This window comes from Triticum aestivum, chromosome 7D (assembly GCF_018294505.1).
Source record: "Triticum aestivum cultivar Chinese Spring chromosome 7D, IWGSC CS RefSeq v2.1, whole genome shotgun sequence".
In the NCBI taxonomy this organism is placed as follows: Eukaryota; Viridiplantae; Streptophyta; class Magnoliopsida; order Poales; family Poaceae; genus Triticum; species Triticum aestivum.
In genome coordinates this window covers 172,266,827-172,283,364 of record NC_057814.1, presented here as the reverse complement: position 1 = coordinate 172,283,364, position 16,538 = coordinate 172,266,827, and the positions used below count along the sequence as shown (strand labels likewise).

The window sequence follows — 16,538 nt, the reverse complement described above, 5'->3', positions numbered from 1 at the left end:
TCCTTCTTCCCCCTTCCACCAAGTGGAATCCTACTAGGACTTGGAGTCCTAGTAGGATTCCTCTCTCTTGGCGCGCCCTACAGGGGCCGGCCGGCCTCCCCGTCTCCTCCTTTATATACGGAGGCAGGGGCACCCTAGAACACAACAAGATCAATTGTCTTAGCCGTGTGCGGTGCCCCCCTCCACAGTTTAACACCTCGGTCATATCGCGTAGTGCTTAGGCGAAGCCCTGCGCCGGTAACTTCTTCATCATTGTCACCACGCTGTCGTGCTGACGGAACTCTCCCTCGTCCTCAACTGGATCAAGAGCTCGAGGGACGTCATAGTGCTGAACGTGTGCTGAACACGGAGGTGCCGTACGTTCGGTACTTGGATCGGTTGGATCGTGAAGACGTTCGACTACATCAACCGCGTTACTAAACGCTTCCGCTTTCGGTCTATGAGGGTACGTGGACACACTCTCCCCGCTCATTGCTATGCATCTCCTAGATAGATCTTGCGTGATCGTAGGATTTTTTTAAATACTACGTTCCCCAACACTATAAGGGGTCGTCGAGCCAATCATCTGAGGCAGGCCTTGGCTCAAACAAGGGCCCGTCTAAGGAGAAATCATGGGCCGGTTATAGATCAAGCCACTACCGAGGAGCAAGCACCTTGAGGGCCACCTTCCTCCACTCAGTAAGTGTGACCCCTTTTTAATATTTTAGAAGACATCTCTCATTATCTTACAGTGATATTTATTTGGCTTTCCTCTTGCATGCCGCTTCCAACCTCCAACACTTCAGCGCCCCAACCTCCTAAACCAAGTACCTCGGTCCGCCAAATAGCTTTTGTTCGAGCAATGCCTCCCGAGGGCACTCGAGGCTCCCATCGAGCAGAGTCCTCGGCGATGTCGGCGACTACATCCAAGGCCGAGAGCATATGTTGCGTCATCGGGCGAGGAAGTCTTTGATGATCAACTAGGTTTTTACCGATCTGGAATATGAGGCTCTTCGGTTGGTGAATGAGCATCTTAGCGCCACACGGATGGGACTCAAGGATGTTGCCACCATTCTTGCCAAGGATTTGGAGGTAATGAAGCCCTTAGTTGCAAGCTATGAGTCCTTTCATCACCCAGTAGCCCTCAAGGTGTAAGCTAAATAATGTCCGCGTATACCGGATGGGAGAGAATTCTTCCGAACTATTTGTCTAAGGAGTGCTTCAAACGAGTAAGGTGTGTGAAGATACCTTAGACGCATGAGAATGGACGCAAAGTCCAATACCCTCGAAACTTTGGTTGAGTACCTGTACCCGACCACAGGATCGACATGACTCCTCCTTCCTTATTGCATATTTGTAAAATCGCAAAGTCCAGTAGCCCCCAAGCCTTAGGTGGGGTGCAAGCGGCCGATCTAAGGATCGATATCCCCGTCTGATCACACTGACTGCTTTTACAGGAGTCGCGGAAGAAAACCAGCCAATTGTCCAAAGAGTTGGTGTTGTTCAAGGCCCATCTTAAGGAGTCGAAGTAGGCGGTTGAGCATATCAAGAACTTCGCCCGGGAGGCTGCTGGTAAGATGTAGACTCCTATTACCATTGACTTAACTATAAGTGCTATGGTCAATTCATATTGTTTTTTAGCAGCTGGGCAGATAGGTATGCTTGAGAAGGATCTGGAGTGGGCTCGGGAGGATGCACGATAATCCCTATAGCAGGAATGCAACCACCTAAAGGAAGCCAATTCCAAGTTGGCCGAGGAGAAAAACAAGCAAGGACTAGAGCTGGAAAAGCTCAAGGCTCAGCTAGCAGCCTTCGAACAAGAGGCCAAGCAAACCTACGAGTTCCTTGCGGGTAATCAACTACCCATGCAATTAATATTGTCGGTTTTCTGCTCGTGCTAAAACATATTTGTCAAACTTTGCAGCAATTCTTCCTGATCAGTCGAGTGGAGACGGCGAGGTATCCATAAAGGACAGGATAGTGAAGCTAAGTGACGGAGTCAAATCCGACAGATCTTGAGTAGGGGGTCCCGACCTGGCCCTCTCGAAGGGACGATCAGATCCCCTCGCCCGACTAGGGCTACAAACGAGTCGAGTTCGAGCGAGTTGGCCTAGGCTCAGCTCAACTCATACTAAAATTCGACTGAGCTCAAAATATGCGAAGCTCAAGGTCGAGCTGTAGATGTGGCTCATGCTCAGCTTGTAACGATCTCGAGTCGATCTCGAGCTAGTTTTGACCTAAATAAGATGATTTTTAAAATTATTTTAAGGCAAATTTTAAAGTAAGATAGGACACAACAGAAAAAGCCGCGATAAAATTTGACTTATTCTTTCTCAACTTAAGATTAATATTTAATAACAAGAGATCATGGATAGAAGACAACAAAGGTGCGTCAGCTTTCAAAATTTGGCCGAAATAATAAGATATTGAACACACAATTGGCCACGTGTCATATTGAGGCTAAACTTTCTCCATGCTGAATTTCCATGTTTCCTAGTAGGTAAAATGAAGAAATAATTCGTACAAAACATATATGGCAGTGGATGATCCTAATTCTTTATAGTAGACCTGAAGATTATTTTATATATTTATATGATATCAAGCTATCGAGCTAAAATCGAGCGAGCTAATGCTGACTCAAGATCGGCTCGTTTCTCGATCGAGCTACATAGAGTGCTCATACTCTGCTCATTTTTTCTTTCAGTCGATCTTGAGTCGAGCTAAATTACGAGTCGATCTCGAGCGGCTCACGAGCCTCGAGCTTTTCTTGCAGCCCTACGCTCGACTGCCCCTCGATCCCCATCCTACCAGTCTATGCCCGATCCAAATCCATCCATCCACCCACGGTCAGCTGATAAACCGCAAGTATAGGGGATCGCAACAGTTTTCGAGAGTAGAGTATTCAACCGAAATTTATTGGTTCGACATAGGGGAGCCAAAGAATATTCACGAGTATTAGTAGTTGAGTTGTCAATTCAACCACACCTGAAATACTTAAGATCTGTAGCAAAGTATTTAGTAGCAAAGTAGTATGGAAGTAACAGTAACAGTGGCAAAAGTAGCAGTAGCAGTTTTGTAGTGATTGTAATAGCAGTTGCAACGAAAGTAACTTAGCAAAGATCAGTATGTGAAAAGCTCGTAGGCATTGGATCGGCAATGATAATTGTGTTGGAAAATATTCATCATGTAGCAGTCATAACCTAGGGTGACACAGAACTAGCTCCAGTTCATCAATATAATGTAGGCATATATTCCATATATAGTCATACGTGCTTATGGAAAAGAACTTGCCTGACATCTTTTCTCCTACCCTCCCGTGGCAGCGGGGTCCTAATGGAAACTAAGGTATATTAATGCCTCCTTTTAATAGAGAACCAGACCAAAGCATTAACACTTAGTGAATACATGAACTCCTCAAACTACGGTAATCACCGAAAAGAATCCCAATTATTGTCACCTTGGGGTTTGCCGATTATAACTCGTAATAGGTGTCTACAACTTGCAAGATAGGATCAAGAACACAAATATATTCATGAAAACATAATAGGTTCAGATCTGAAATCATGGCACTCGGGCCCTAGTGACAAGCATTAAGCATAGCAAAGTCGTAGTAACATCAATCTCAGAACATAATGGATACTAGGGATCAAACCTAACAAAACTAACTCGATTACATGATAAATCTCCTTCAAACCATCACCGTCCAGCAAGCCTACAATTTAATTACTCACGCACGGTGGTGAGCATCATGAAATTGGTGATGGAGGAAGGTTGGTGATGATGATGGCAATGGATTCACCTCTTCGGAGCCTCGAACAGACTCCAGATCAGCCCTCCCGATGAAGAACAAGATGCGGCGGCGGCTCCGTATCGTAAAACACGATGAATCCTTCTTTCTGAATTTTTTCTCCCCGAATACGTACTTATAGAGTTGGAGTTAGGGTTGGAGGAGGTCCAGGGGGCCCACAAGCCTGCAGGGCGCGCCCCCAGGCTTGTGGCCTCTGGGTGGCCCCCCTCTGGTAACTTCTTGTGTCGGTATTTTTTATATATTCCACAAAAATACTCCGTAATTTTTTAGGTCAATCCGAAAACTTTGATTTCTGCACAAAAATAACACCATGGCAATTCTGCTAAAAACAACGTCAGTCCGGGTTAGTTCCATTCAAATCATGCAAATTAGTCTAAAACAAGGGCAAAAGAGTTTGGAAAAGTAGATACGATGGAGACGTATCATCAGCCTGCAATCCCTCCCCTGTGTGCTACATGTTATATCGCGCATGTCTTGTTAAGCCCAAATCTGTTGATTTTGACCCGTGTAATGTTTTTTACCTGCCTGCGAATTTAGCAATTATCCACGGAATTTCTATTTTACAAAAAAGTCCATCTACATCAAGCATTTAATAAGTCACCAACCATGCATCGGGTTAAAATGATTTATAAATGTAAAATGCTTATAATTTTGTGTAGATTCAAAATATACAACTCTCACATGTGTTAAAAATGTTTAATTTGTTGATTGCATTAATTTGCATTAATAACTTGCTAAAATGGTTTATTTCATAACTAAATAACTGTAGCTCCGATTTAAACGAGCTTTATATGCAAATGAACTAGAAAACCATGCAGAATAACATGGTGCACTTACTTTTCCTATTTAACAACAATAAAGTATGATTTAGAATAGAACAGTACCAAATTCGAAATTTGCGTATGGGAATTTCCGTAATAGTTATATATTGTTTCCGGCCTCATTTAAATTGCCTAGATTGGTAGTTTACTTATGCTTCACCTCTTGTCATGTTTAACAATATTTAATATTGATGAGTAGCTAAATGGGTTTGAACGTTATAACTGAATGTGGAGTTTCGTCAGTATGCAACTCGTTGCATATTGAGCTTCACTTAATGTGTAGTAATTGATTGTTGCACCTTGACATGCATCATACTTGGATGTGCATGATGTCATGATTATGATTATTTGTTTACCGTCTCGTTTGCTTCTTTCCGTTTATGCTTGTTCTCGCTAGTTCCCGGTAACGATGCGGAGTGCGAGGATTCGTTCGACTATGTTCAGTTCGTCTACTTCATGGATTCGATATTCTTCAAAGCAGGATTCCAGGCAAGATGATCATTACATTGGAAAGCTTTACTAGCTTTGTTTTGCTAGATGTCTCGATGCTATCGTTTGGTCTCGCTACCTACCACTTGTTTGAAAGCCTCTCAATTTCCATGATAAGCCTCTAACCTCCACCACCTATGCAAACCATTAGTTGGCTATGAAACCGCTTTGCTCAGCCCCTCTTATAGCGTTGCTAGTTACAGGTGAGGTTGTCCCATGTTGATACATGGATATCTTGGAATATCATTATATTATGCTTATTTAATTAATATATCTATACACTTGGTTAAGGGTAGAAGGCTCGGCCTTTTACCTAGAGTTTTGTTCCACCCTTGTCACCCTAGTATTCGTTACCGGTGTTATATTCCTTGACGAGCGCTCCTAACACATGTGGGGTTTATGGGCCCCCTTGATCTCTAGTCTTTGTGTTGAACTTTTCCAGTGAGGCCTCAACTTTGGTTCTAAAATTTGTCAACATAATAATACAGATAATTAATTAATGCATAGAGTGTCGCCACCTCGGGGACTCTTGTAATTCCACATAAGCAGGTGGGTCACTACTGATGGTGTTGGTCCAAAATAGGGCAATGTCCGACGCCCCCGAGAAACCAGGGTCTCAGCTAACCCGACGTCTTGCCCATCCGGCCGTGTCCTGACTACGAGATGCGCATGGCTCTAATTGGGATTGTCGACATGCTGGGAGGTCTTGCTGGACTAGTTTTACCTTAGATGAAGGACTTGTTCACCGGATTCCGACGATGCTTCGGGCTATCCCGTAGTTAAGGTTTTCAAAGTTGCATGTGGTAATTTGTAATTGGACAAGTTGGAGAACCCCTAGAGGGTTAAATCTTTCGAAAAGACGTGTCCGCGGTTATGTGGCGACTTGGAAATTGATAACCTCTCATTGTAGAGAACGTCAAACTAAATTAACTAAAACTTGCCAACCGTGTGCATAACCATGATTGTCTTTTCTTGTGAGACTGGGATCAAGAAGAGAACACGGTGGGGTTATGATTGACTCGTAAGTAGGTGTTCAGGATCACTTCTTGACCATACTACATTGCGCCCGCTTATGCATAGGATTTATCTCATCTTGTTCTAGTACACGTAAGAATAGTTGGGTAACAAATGCTTAGTGCTTGCTACAACCTTACCACTTAACCTTTCCATACTCATTAAAGTATTGTTAGTCTTGATACCCATGGTAATGATATTAATTGCCAAGTCCCAAAAGGCTCACAGATACTACAACACTAAATGTAGGTACAGGTAAAGCGATGCTTTAATGTGAGAGAGATGCATTGTTCTATTTGGAGTTCTTCTTCGTCGATGATCTTAGGATGGGTTCCAGGTTGACAGCCTGGGATTAGCAGGGTGTACGTTGCTTTCTTTTATTTGGTGCCTCTTTAGGCCAATTTGCTTCTTATCCCACCGTATGATGACTACTATGTATTGACGGATTGTGATATTTATGTTGTAGCTTCCTTTTTTGTGGCGAGTGTAAGCCAACTTAAACGTTTGTATTCTCATGTATTCAGTTGATGTTGTATTTTTTGTGACGTCCACCTTATTACCGACATGTGACTCGTCACATGTTGGGGTATCCCCACGCTCCTATCCTTAGTGAGGCTTGTAAAGTCGTTTGGGGTAGACCGCATGTTGAGCATTACACCTCGGACCCGAGCTATCCTCTGTCGAGGATATGTTAAGGGTCTGGCCCCACTTTGACTACCTTTCAATTATGTTGTTCGATTACGGTGTCCGTTTACGTTATGGGGGCCCACCCCCGATATGTCCAATCAGGTGGGTTGTAACGCGCCCCGTTTACGGTCCAGAGGCCCAACCCTGAAATGTCCTGAACCTCCCTCTTTTGCCATGTGCTCTTGGTCAATATGCGAATATGCTAGATGTTCTAATTCTGTCTTATGTGATTTGCTCTGTCAACACACACTATGTTGCTAGATCGAATTAGCATCACTAAAAAAATCTTAAATGGCAAATACAAAAACACATATTTCCTAATCCTTGATTGACCTAGAACTAGTTAAGTTTCAATCAACTTTCCATGGAGTTGTCCATCAAGGACTCTAAAGTTACAAGAATTAATTCATATGTCAAGTGACATAATTTTAGAAATTGAAATTGTCAGTACCTTATTATTATCTTATCTTCCATATCTTAATACTTAGCCCCCCACTAACCTATTTACCATGACATGCAAGCATGCCACCTTATCAAGCAACATCCATAGGAAAAAGCCCATCCAAACATAAATCATGCGTAGGAAAAGGTACACCTCAACATGCAAACATGCATGAGATATTTACTAAATATTTTACAACTATACAATAATAATCCAACACAATAAATCATATATATACATATATATAGTTTTAGTTCTCATATTCTTTTTGAATATATCCATTTTATACAATCAAGTATCATTGGAAGATATTTTTTACTATTATAATGGGAAGATATTGCATAATATTTTCGCAACAAAGTGCGAGTTATCATCTATTCCCTCTGTTCCTAAATATAAGATGTTTTAGCTTTTCTCTATTTTCTCAGATCCATATGCATCTAGAGTCGATTCAGTGTGTATATTCACTCATTTTAATTTGTATGTAGTCCATATTGCAATATCTAAAACATCTTATAATTAGAAACGAAAGGAGTAGTTAGTACTTCTACGATGCAAAACTCCAAACAAACATTGACCGCAAATGTGAATACAAGCCTGTTAGATTGCGCGGGCAGACGATGTCATAGATAACAACTACTAGCAAGGAAGCGGATTAGGAGCACTCGGGTGCTCCACCCCCTATATTCAAAAATAATTTAGTAACTCAAAAAGGTCAAAAAATCACAAAACTTTTTTCGAATCAAATATGACCAGGTATTGTACTCATATAAGAACTTGGGTTAATAATGATTCCCGTTGACTTCAGGGCAAAAGAAAAAAACAAATTTATGACGATAATATAGCATATGAGTACTTGTATCTAGCCTTTTTTGGCAAATATTTGATTCCATAAAAAGTCATAGGATTTTTGACTTTTTGAATTACTAACTTTTTTTAATGTAGGGGGAGTGTGGCACCGGAGTGCTCCTATGTATTTTCGCTACTAGGAACTACTATAATTAGTCATAAATAAGAGGTAAATACACTAGAAGTCTTAAAACTTACGCGCGACGGTCAGTTTGATACATAAAATTATAAAATACATGTTTCTGGTCCGCGAACTTGCATGAAGATGCAAATACGGTCACATTTCGCGTACACGGACATATTTTTTGCCTACATGGCACGCCGGCGTGGCCACGGCCCGTTGGCAGCCACTTCTCGTATTGGGCCCCTCAAATAAAATAAAAAACAATTGCACACGCGGCTTTCAAACCCGGGACCTGCCGCAAATATTCTCGCGTGGACGACCACTAAACCGTTGATGATTAATGCTTTTGTAGCACAGTACCTCTTATATTCTATCAACTCGACTGGAAAAATTAAAGAAGAAAAGGAAGCCCCACAATTCAAAACTGTGACTCCGTGGTCAGGTCGTGACTAAGCTAACCACCAGGCTACGACGACACATGATGTTCTAAGGAGATAAACATTGTTTATGTTGTTATCTCTTTTTTCTATGTAAGAAAACAACTTATACTGTAATGTTTGTAACATTCAAAAAATGTTCACGTGTTAAAAGGAGGTACATGATATTTTAAATAATATTTAAGCGTTGCAGTAAAATATTTGTGTAACTAAAAAACATATTTCACATTAAAAATTGTTTATGTATTTCAAAAAATGTTCATAACATTTTTAAAAAATGTTTAGGCAATGTACATAAATGTTTGTGCTGTTTTCTAAAAAAATGTGTACCATCCAAAAAAATGTTTAACATGTATTTAAAAAAAATAAACTTATATTTGAAAAAATGTTAATCATATGTTTAAAAAAAATTAAACATGTATAAAGCTGTTTTAAGTGTATACCTAAGACGAATAATGCGTATGAAAAAGATAAACATCAAAACATGTATTTGAAAAATATTAAAGGTGTATAAAAATGTTTCTGTTGTATACAAAAAATGTACAATTTATATGCAAAAGTAGACATCAAAACATATGTTTTAGAAAATATTAATCATGTATTTGGAAAATGCTAAACATGTATAAGAATAATGTTTTAGTATGGTACCATGCTATATAGTAATACCTACTGGTGGACTGAGCATGTATGTATTTATGTAACTAAGTATGTTTGCATCATATACTTAGGAATACTAGCTGATACCCCGTGCGTTGCTGCGGGACATTTTAGCAGACCAAGAAAAGCGGGCATCAGATAAATGGAAAGAAATATAAGATCAATTAAAGATCTATTGGAAGATTGATATTTTTTTTTGAACGAAGGCTCCAGAAGAGCCCGGCTTTGAATTAACAAAGCCATCAACCGGCCAGGATTACAAACTCGAAACCAACACAAGAAAGCGAAAAAACGACAAGATACAGAGGCGCTGGACAACAGCACACAAGCCTCACACACACCCAGCTAAAGGATCGAACAAGGAAGCACGCAGCTCGGGGTTATGTAGGTCCTCAATCGCATACAAATCACCAGGGAGAAGGAGAGTGACAGCACAGGAGCAGCATTACGGACGGCGAGGAAGGGCACGCCGTCGCCAAATCACCAGCGGCCCCGGATTGCCATGTCCTCCCAGCTCCACTGTCAAAGGAGACCCCTGTCTCCTCGCCTGGCTCGAAGGCGCCGAACCGTTGACAGTGTAGCAGTTCACCCTAGAACCTGGGAGGAAAGATACCGGCAGGCTGCATTTGGAAAGGAACCTAGCTCACCCGACTAGCCACGAAATGATCTCAAGGAGCAGAGCACCATCCAACTCCCACGGACTGGACACGGAAGAGGAAGAACTGCCGGGACGGACGGAGGAGCAGTAGCACAGTGTCCCTGTAGGCGTTGAGCCGCGGACGAACTCGCCGCCGACAAAGAAGACCAGCTACTGCCGCCGCTGCACACCCACCACTTCGCTGAGGAGCCCACTGCCCACCTAGCTCCCAAAAACGGCGCCTTCAGGAAGGACGCGACGCCGAGGGCGCCGCCGCCGCCCAACTGAGTTGAGGTTTTCACCCGGGAGACTAGAGGGATGGGGGGGGCGACGGATCTGACCTGAACGGCGCCTCCAGGGAGGGGAACGGCGCCACGAGCGTCGCCGCCGCCAAGACCGACGAGGCCGGCCTGGAATTTCTCCCGGTCTGCGAATCCGCCGCCACCACCCCCACGACGCAAGATCCGGCGGCCCGCAAAGGAGCCGGGCAGATCTGGCCGGGGCGGAGCACTCGAAGCAGGGGGGGGCAGGGGCGGCCAGATCTGGCGCCACCGCGAGCCACCAGGGCTCCCGTCCACCGGGGCACCCGCCATCCACACGGCCAGGAACGCCGGCCCACGCCCGCGCCACCGCCTGCCGCCGGGCCGGTGACGCCTCTCCGACCAGGGCCGCCGCCCTAGGGAACACGGCCCCCCGCAGCAGAGGCAGGGGCGCCAGGGCCCCGCCGCCACCTTCCTCGGCGACACCCCAGGCTTGCCCGGCGGCGGCCTCAGGCGGCGGCGAGGGGAGGGGAGAAGAAAGGGGAGGCGGGGGAGCTAGGGTTTGGGGCCCCCGGGTCGCCCGAGCAGGGGCGACGCGAGGGGGGGGGGGAACTTGATATTCACATTTGAAATATTGAACAAATACATTTTTGTACAAAGATGTTTAGCATTATATGCAGATATTCCTAGCCTCCGTAGCCAGGTTGGCTTGAAAAGGCATTGAATTTGTTTTATAGTACAATTGATTGGCTTGTGCTGAATTCAAAAGAAGCATTTGTTCACATGTACGCAAATACTCAAATTCGTGTAGCCAAGTCTTAACCACTGGAAAAATAAAATATGAACATAAGCCATAACTATAGCCATACAATAGTATAGGTAAAGCACACCTAAAACCTAGTAGTCCTGCGATATATGTTCCAAACATCCAAAGGCATCATGAATAACATACAACCATAAAGCTCTTAAAATTGCTCAGTAGTCAGCATTGTACATTAGCAGATCTTAAACAGAAACAAAATGTTTATTATGGCATGAGAACTATTTGTGAAAGTCTTATAGCTGTACATTCTACCATATCTACATCTTTTTCTAAACGGATCATTATATCTCTTCTATTCTGAACGAAAGCAACAATTAGAAATTTTAATCAACAACAATGTAATGAGTTATGTATGTACATTAATTAGATGATCCATGCAGCTAGTTATCTATGATTTCCATGACAACATGTGGTCAGAAGTTTGGGCTTGCAGGAACTGAAACACAACCATTTGTTAGTTACCAGGTCATGCTCGCCATTCTTGATATTTGAAAGAAATTGAAATGAAGAATAAACATCGGGACAAACAATTGGGAACACTTGGAGAATAGACTCTTCATATCTACTCTTGATATTTCCATCAAGATCATTGATGGGTAAAAGTTGCAAAATCTCCTGGTAAATCCAAGGCACGCCGGGTAGCCAACATGCGCTTGGAAAAATTGAAGGAAACTTTTAGACATGAATTATCTACGATGTCCCACGGAGCTAGGGAAACAATCTACAGTTCTCAATAATTGCTCGACAACCCGATGTAGTTCCATGCATCTTGTCCGTGTCAAAATGAATTATGGAACTCCATCCCTCCATGTAGCATAACCATCTATAGTTCGTTGTTGTGAAGTAGGAAATCAGATAGGACAATTTGTCAATAAATACAGAAAGAACAACCTGTAAATATGGTATAGTTAGGATGGCAAAAAATATTCAGCAAATCGTATGGGATAACCTGACAGTGAAGTAGCAAGATAGTATACAGGAGGAACAAATATAATGGAGATAGGAGTAAGGAACAACCTGATATAAAGCAGATTTCGTGAGGGAGTTAGCAGCACGTGAAGGGAACTTTGCCCATCACTGTAACTCGTATGAGCGGAATAGACATGCATGTAGCAAAATTAACGGCACGGCAAGGTTAGAGATATAATTAGGTGTTTATTACCTCCTCGGCGCCCGTTGAAGGACGGATAAGACTACTGGCTTGCCCGTGATTCAGCAGGCAAGCGATACATGGATCGTGGATGTGCTGGAGATGGCGCCACAGCGCCGGCTGGAGCTTCGGGTTTTCGCCTCCTAATTCACCCTGTCCAACAGTGGTGGTTAAGACGTGGCCATAGTACCAGCAGACGACGGGCGTTGACTGCGGGGGATTTCAAATTCGTCGCCTTCAGCACGCAAATTTCCCAGGGCAAAATCTCACTACCTGATTCACCTCTGGCACTTCGATTTCCGAGGGCGAAATCTGATTACCTGAGTAATACTCTCGAGCAGGGGCACTAATTCTTGTGTGTGAAGACTATGATAGTGGTAGGCTCCGTTACTTGTAATTTGTTTGGTGAGGAAGATGAAGAGAATATGGCCTAGAAGAGGAACAGAGCGGGGGAATGATTTGGGGAGATGGAAGGGGCCGCAACGCTTAAGTCAGAAGCTAGGGGGACCGGGGAGAGGAAAGACCATGCGCGGTAGAGGGAGAACCGTTCTCTTCGGTAGTCAAGCGTTAACAACGGCTGATGTGGCAAGGCTGTTGTGGTGGTCGGGCCCATCCGTAAGCCGGTAATAGAATGTTGATGTGGCAAGCCTGCTGAGGTGGATAGGCTGCATGTCAAAAAAAATAGATTAGTGGGGATGAACTATTTAAGTATTATAGATAAGTATATTACTATGATTACATTGCTTAGTACGTTGGACGGCCGCATTCAGCGGAGAGTTGTAAAGCTGGGACGGTGTTGGTAAAAAAAATATAAGAAAGGTCATTAAACACTAAAGATTATATGGTGTACTGGTTGTGCCTCTGTGTGCGAGCGAACGCTGCTGTGAAGTTCGGCCTCGGCCTGCTGCCATGCTACTTGCCATGTCAGTCTGACAGTGGGCCACTGACACGTAGGCATCATGTGAGCACCTGATACAGTTACATACCTGAAATATGGCCGTATTTGCATCATCAGGCAAGTTCGTGAACCAGAAACACGTATTTTGCAAGTTTATACATCAAACTAACCGCCTTACGCAAGTTGCGAGACTCCCAATGTATTTACCTTCATAAATAACATGGGTCTCACTGACCTGCTGAAGCACGTGTCTCACTGACATCTTGAATTATCTGCATCAGGTTTTCGAACGAGGACCCATCTATGTGCATGGTTTTCCTAGAAGACGTTGAGACCTCACCTAAATTAAGCAGTGACATGTTTCCCTTCGCCTCCGAAGATTAATCCGCTTGTCAATACCTGCACTTCTCAACTCTCAACATTTATTCTAGACGAGGAGAGGAGCGACGACGTACCACAAAAAACGACTGACAATCATCAACTTACTTTTAAAATAGTGAAGCGGTAAAGAGTAAGACAGTACACATGGCTCCAAACATCCTAAACATGATCGACCATAATCTTGACTAAGCCACCGGAGCACCAATAATGCCAAGCACGCATACGAAACAGCAATTGGCAATGATTATATTTAACCACCATTGGCATTGGTCTCACAGACCTCGTGAACCATCTTTGCCAGGTTTTCATACGAGGAACCACCCACTTCCATGGCCTTTCTAGAAGACACAGATAGCTCACTTGCTCTAGCCGCGGCACGTCGCCCTTCCTCTCCCAAGATCAACTCCCTCGCCAACACCTGCACGTCTCCACTCACAACCAATCCACTGCCTTCCTTGTCAGCATCTTCTTTGGGCCAAACTCGGAGCCCCATGTGGACCACGTCCACGACGAACTTGGCGTTGAGCTTCTGCTCGGCTGCCAATGGGAACGCCAGTATTGGCACGCCCATGGTGATGCTCTCCAGCACGGAGTTCCACCCGCAGTGGGTGAAGAAACCTTTGACTGACTTGTGACCTAGCACTCCGAGCTGGTTGATGAAACCTTCCACCACCTTGCCCCTGTCCCCGAACCTGTCATTGAACCGATCCTCCGTGTCGAACCACTTCGACCGGACCACCCATAGGAAGTCTACGCCGCAGTGGTCCAAGCCGACGGCGATCTCTTCCAGCTGAGCCCGGCTCAGCTCGGCCTGCGAGCCGAACGCGACGTAGAGGACCGGGCGGTCCATGGCGAGCCTCGAGTCCAGCCAGTCCGAGATGTCACGGTCGTCTTTGGTCTGGACTGCCGGTTCGGGAGCCGCGAGACAGAGCGGTCCGATCGGCCACATCTTGATGTCGAAGTCTCGGTTCCACAGGTCGATGTAGACCGACTCCAGCTCGCTGAAGGAGTTGGCGATGATGCCCCTACTGGAGTACATGCTGCTGCAGCTCTCGCACACGAAATCCCAGTGCGGGCCGGCCGGTTCCGGGACGTCGAAGGGCGGGCCGAGGTCGGCCATGGTGATGCGGAGGTCCGGCAGGCCGGGGACCGGGAACGGCTCGGTTGGCGAGCTCATGAGCGCCTGCGGCTTGTGCGTCATGACCGCCCCGCAGACGTACGAGGCGAAGCCGCCGATGCCGAGGGTGACGAGCCGCGGCATGCCGAGCTCGTCGGCGATGTCCTTGGCCCACACGATGAACCCGTCGTGGACGAGCAGGTCCGGCCTGGGCTCGACCGCGGCGAGCGCGTCCGCGAACGCCAGCCCGAGCGCCGCCATCGCGGAAACGAAGTCCACGAGATGCGTCGTGGACGGGAGCTCGTCCGTGCACTGCGGGGCGTCCCCGGAGGGGAACGGAAGCTCGACGACCGCGGCGCCGGCGAGCCCCGCGCGGATGAAGGGCGCGTTGCGCGGGGTGGTGAAGAAGGTGACGGCGGAGGCGAGGCGGCGGCCGAGGAGGAGGCGCGCCAGGTGGAGCAGCGGCATGGCGTGGCCTTTGGCCATGAAGGGGAGCATGGCCACGTGACGGAGCGGCGGTGAAGCGGCCATGGATGGATATACAGTGCAGGTGTGCAGCAGTGCAGCAGTGCAAGTGTGTGAGTCTCACGCAGTCTCGTACGTCCGGTTATATACTCGCTCGCGCCGCGCCTAAAGCTAAGGGAAAATTTTGTTCGTGCCACTCTAGATTTTGCCAATTTTCCTTATCTCATCTTAGATTTTAACATTTCACTTTTGCCACTCTTAGCTTTTAACAATTCTAAAATTGGCAAAAGCTTGTTGTTGAAAATTTAACTGTAGTAATTGAGAGGCATCGGATGCGAAGGACAATCACACGTCCAGTCCAGCGAGTAAAACGACGGGCTTTAATAACAGTGTAATGATTTCATCTTCAACGGCGTACGCATAGCATGGGCCGGTCTGCTTTCGTCATCGATGCACTGCCTGCTTTCGTCTTTCTCGTCTCGACGTAGTACGGCGCCGATTGAGCCCTGCCGGCCTGCGGCTCGTAGCGCAACGGCAGCGCACCAACCGCTAGCTCGACTCTGCTCTCGACACTTCACAGCGGTCGACTACATTGCAGGTCATAGGTACGTCCAATTTCACAGGCGCCCCAGGGTAGCTGGCCTTTCGTGTTAGTATGGAACTAATTAGGGCATCTATAGCCGGACTTGCAAATCCGGCACCTCAAACGCATGCGGACACGTTTGGGCATGTCCGCAGGCGCATCCGGACGGCCCTTTATATTTTCTTTCATGCATCCACATATCTCAAATCCGGTTTCTCAAATTCATGCAAATACATGCATGTTGATCATGCAACACAATGTCACACGTAAATAGCAATTGTTGGTATCAAGCATACATAGTGTTTACATAAAATTTATTTGAAGTGCCAAACTCAAGCATTGCCTCTTTGGTTGCCAATGTGGATCCATATGTGCTCCACAAGATCATTGAGTAGCTGCGTGTGCACCTGCTGATTTCGAAGATTTTGATGCATCTGCAGAAAGTTCATAAGCTGAGCCGCATCTTGATCTTTCGGGATTTCAACTTGTTCTCCGGGTGCTTCGAAATCATGGGTTTGGGCTACGCCATCACCCTCATCCTTGACAATCATATTGTGCAAAATAATACAACATGTCATCAGCTGCCACAAAGTTTCCGATTCCCACATCATTGCAGCGCTCCGCACAATTTCACAACGAGCTTGAAGCACACCAAATGGCCTCTCCACGTCCTTCCCCAGCCGCTTCCTGCATTGTTGCAAAGTGGCTCCGTTTATTGCCACGCGGCTTGGATATTGTCTTCACAAACGCCACCCACTGAGGATAGATACCATCGGCAAGATAGTACCCCATGTTGTAGTCCCGGCCGTTGACGGTGTAGTTGCACGGCGGTGATTCCCCATTGCAAAGCCTCCTGAACACCGGAGATCGTTGAAGAACGTTGATGTCGTTGTGAGAGCCGGGCGTTCCAAAGAAAG

General features: G+C 45.6%; 1 protein-coding gene across 1 annotated transcript; it reads right to left on the bottom strand.

Annotated features, from left to right (window-relative positions):
• Positions 1-13,547: 13,547 nt before the first annotated feature.
• LOC123165767 (UDP-glycosyltransferase 90A2-like) lies at positions 13,548-15,279 on the bottom strand. The gene has a single exon (XM_044583493.1). It carries the CDS (start codon positions 15,102-15,104, stop codon positions 13,707-13,709), a length of 1,398 nt encoding a protein of 465 aa, XP_044439428.1. The 5' UTR covers positions 15,105-15,279; the 3' UTR covers positions 13,548-13,706.
• Positions 15,280-16,538: the final 1,259 nt, after the last annotated feature.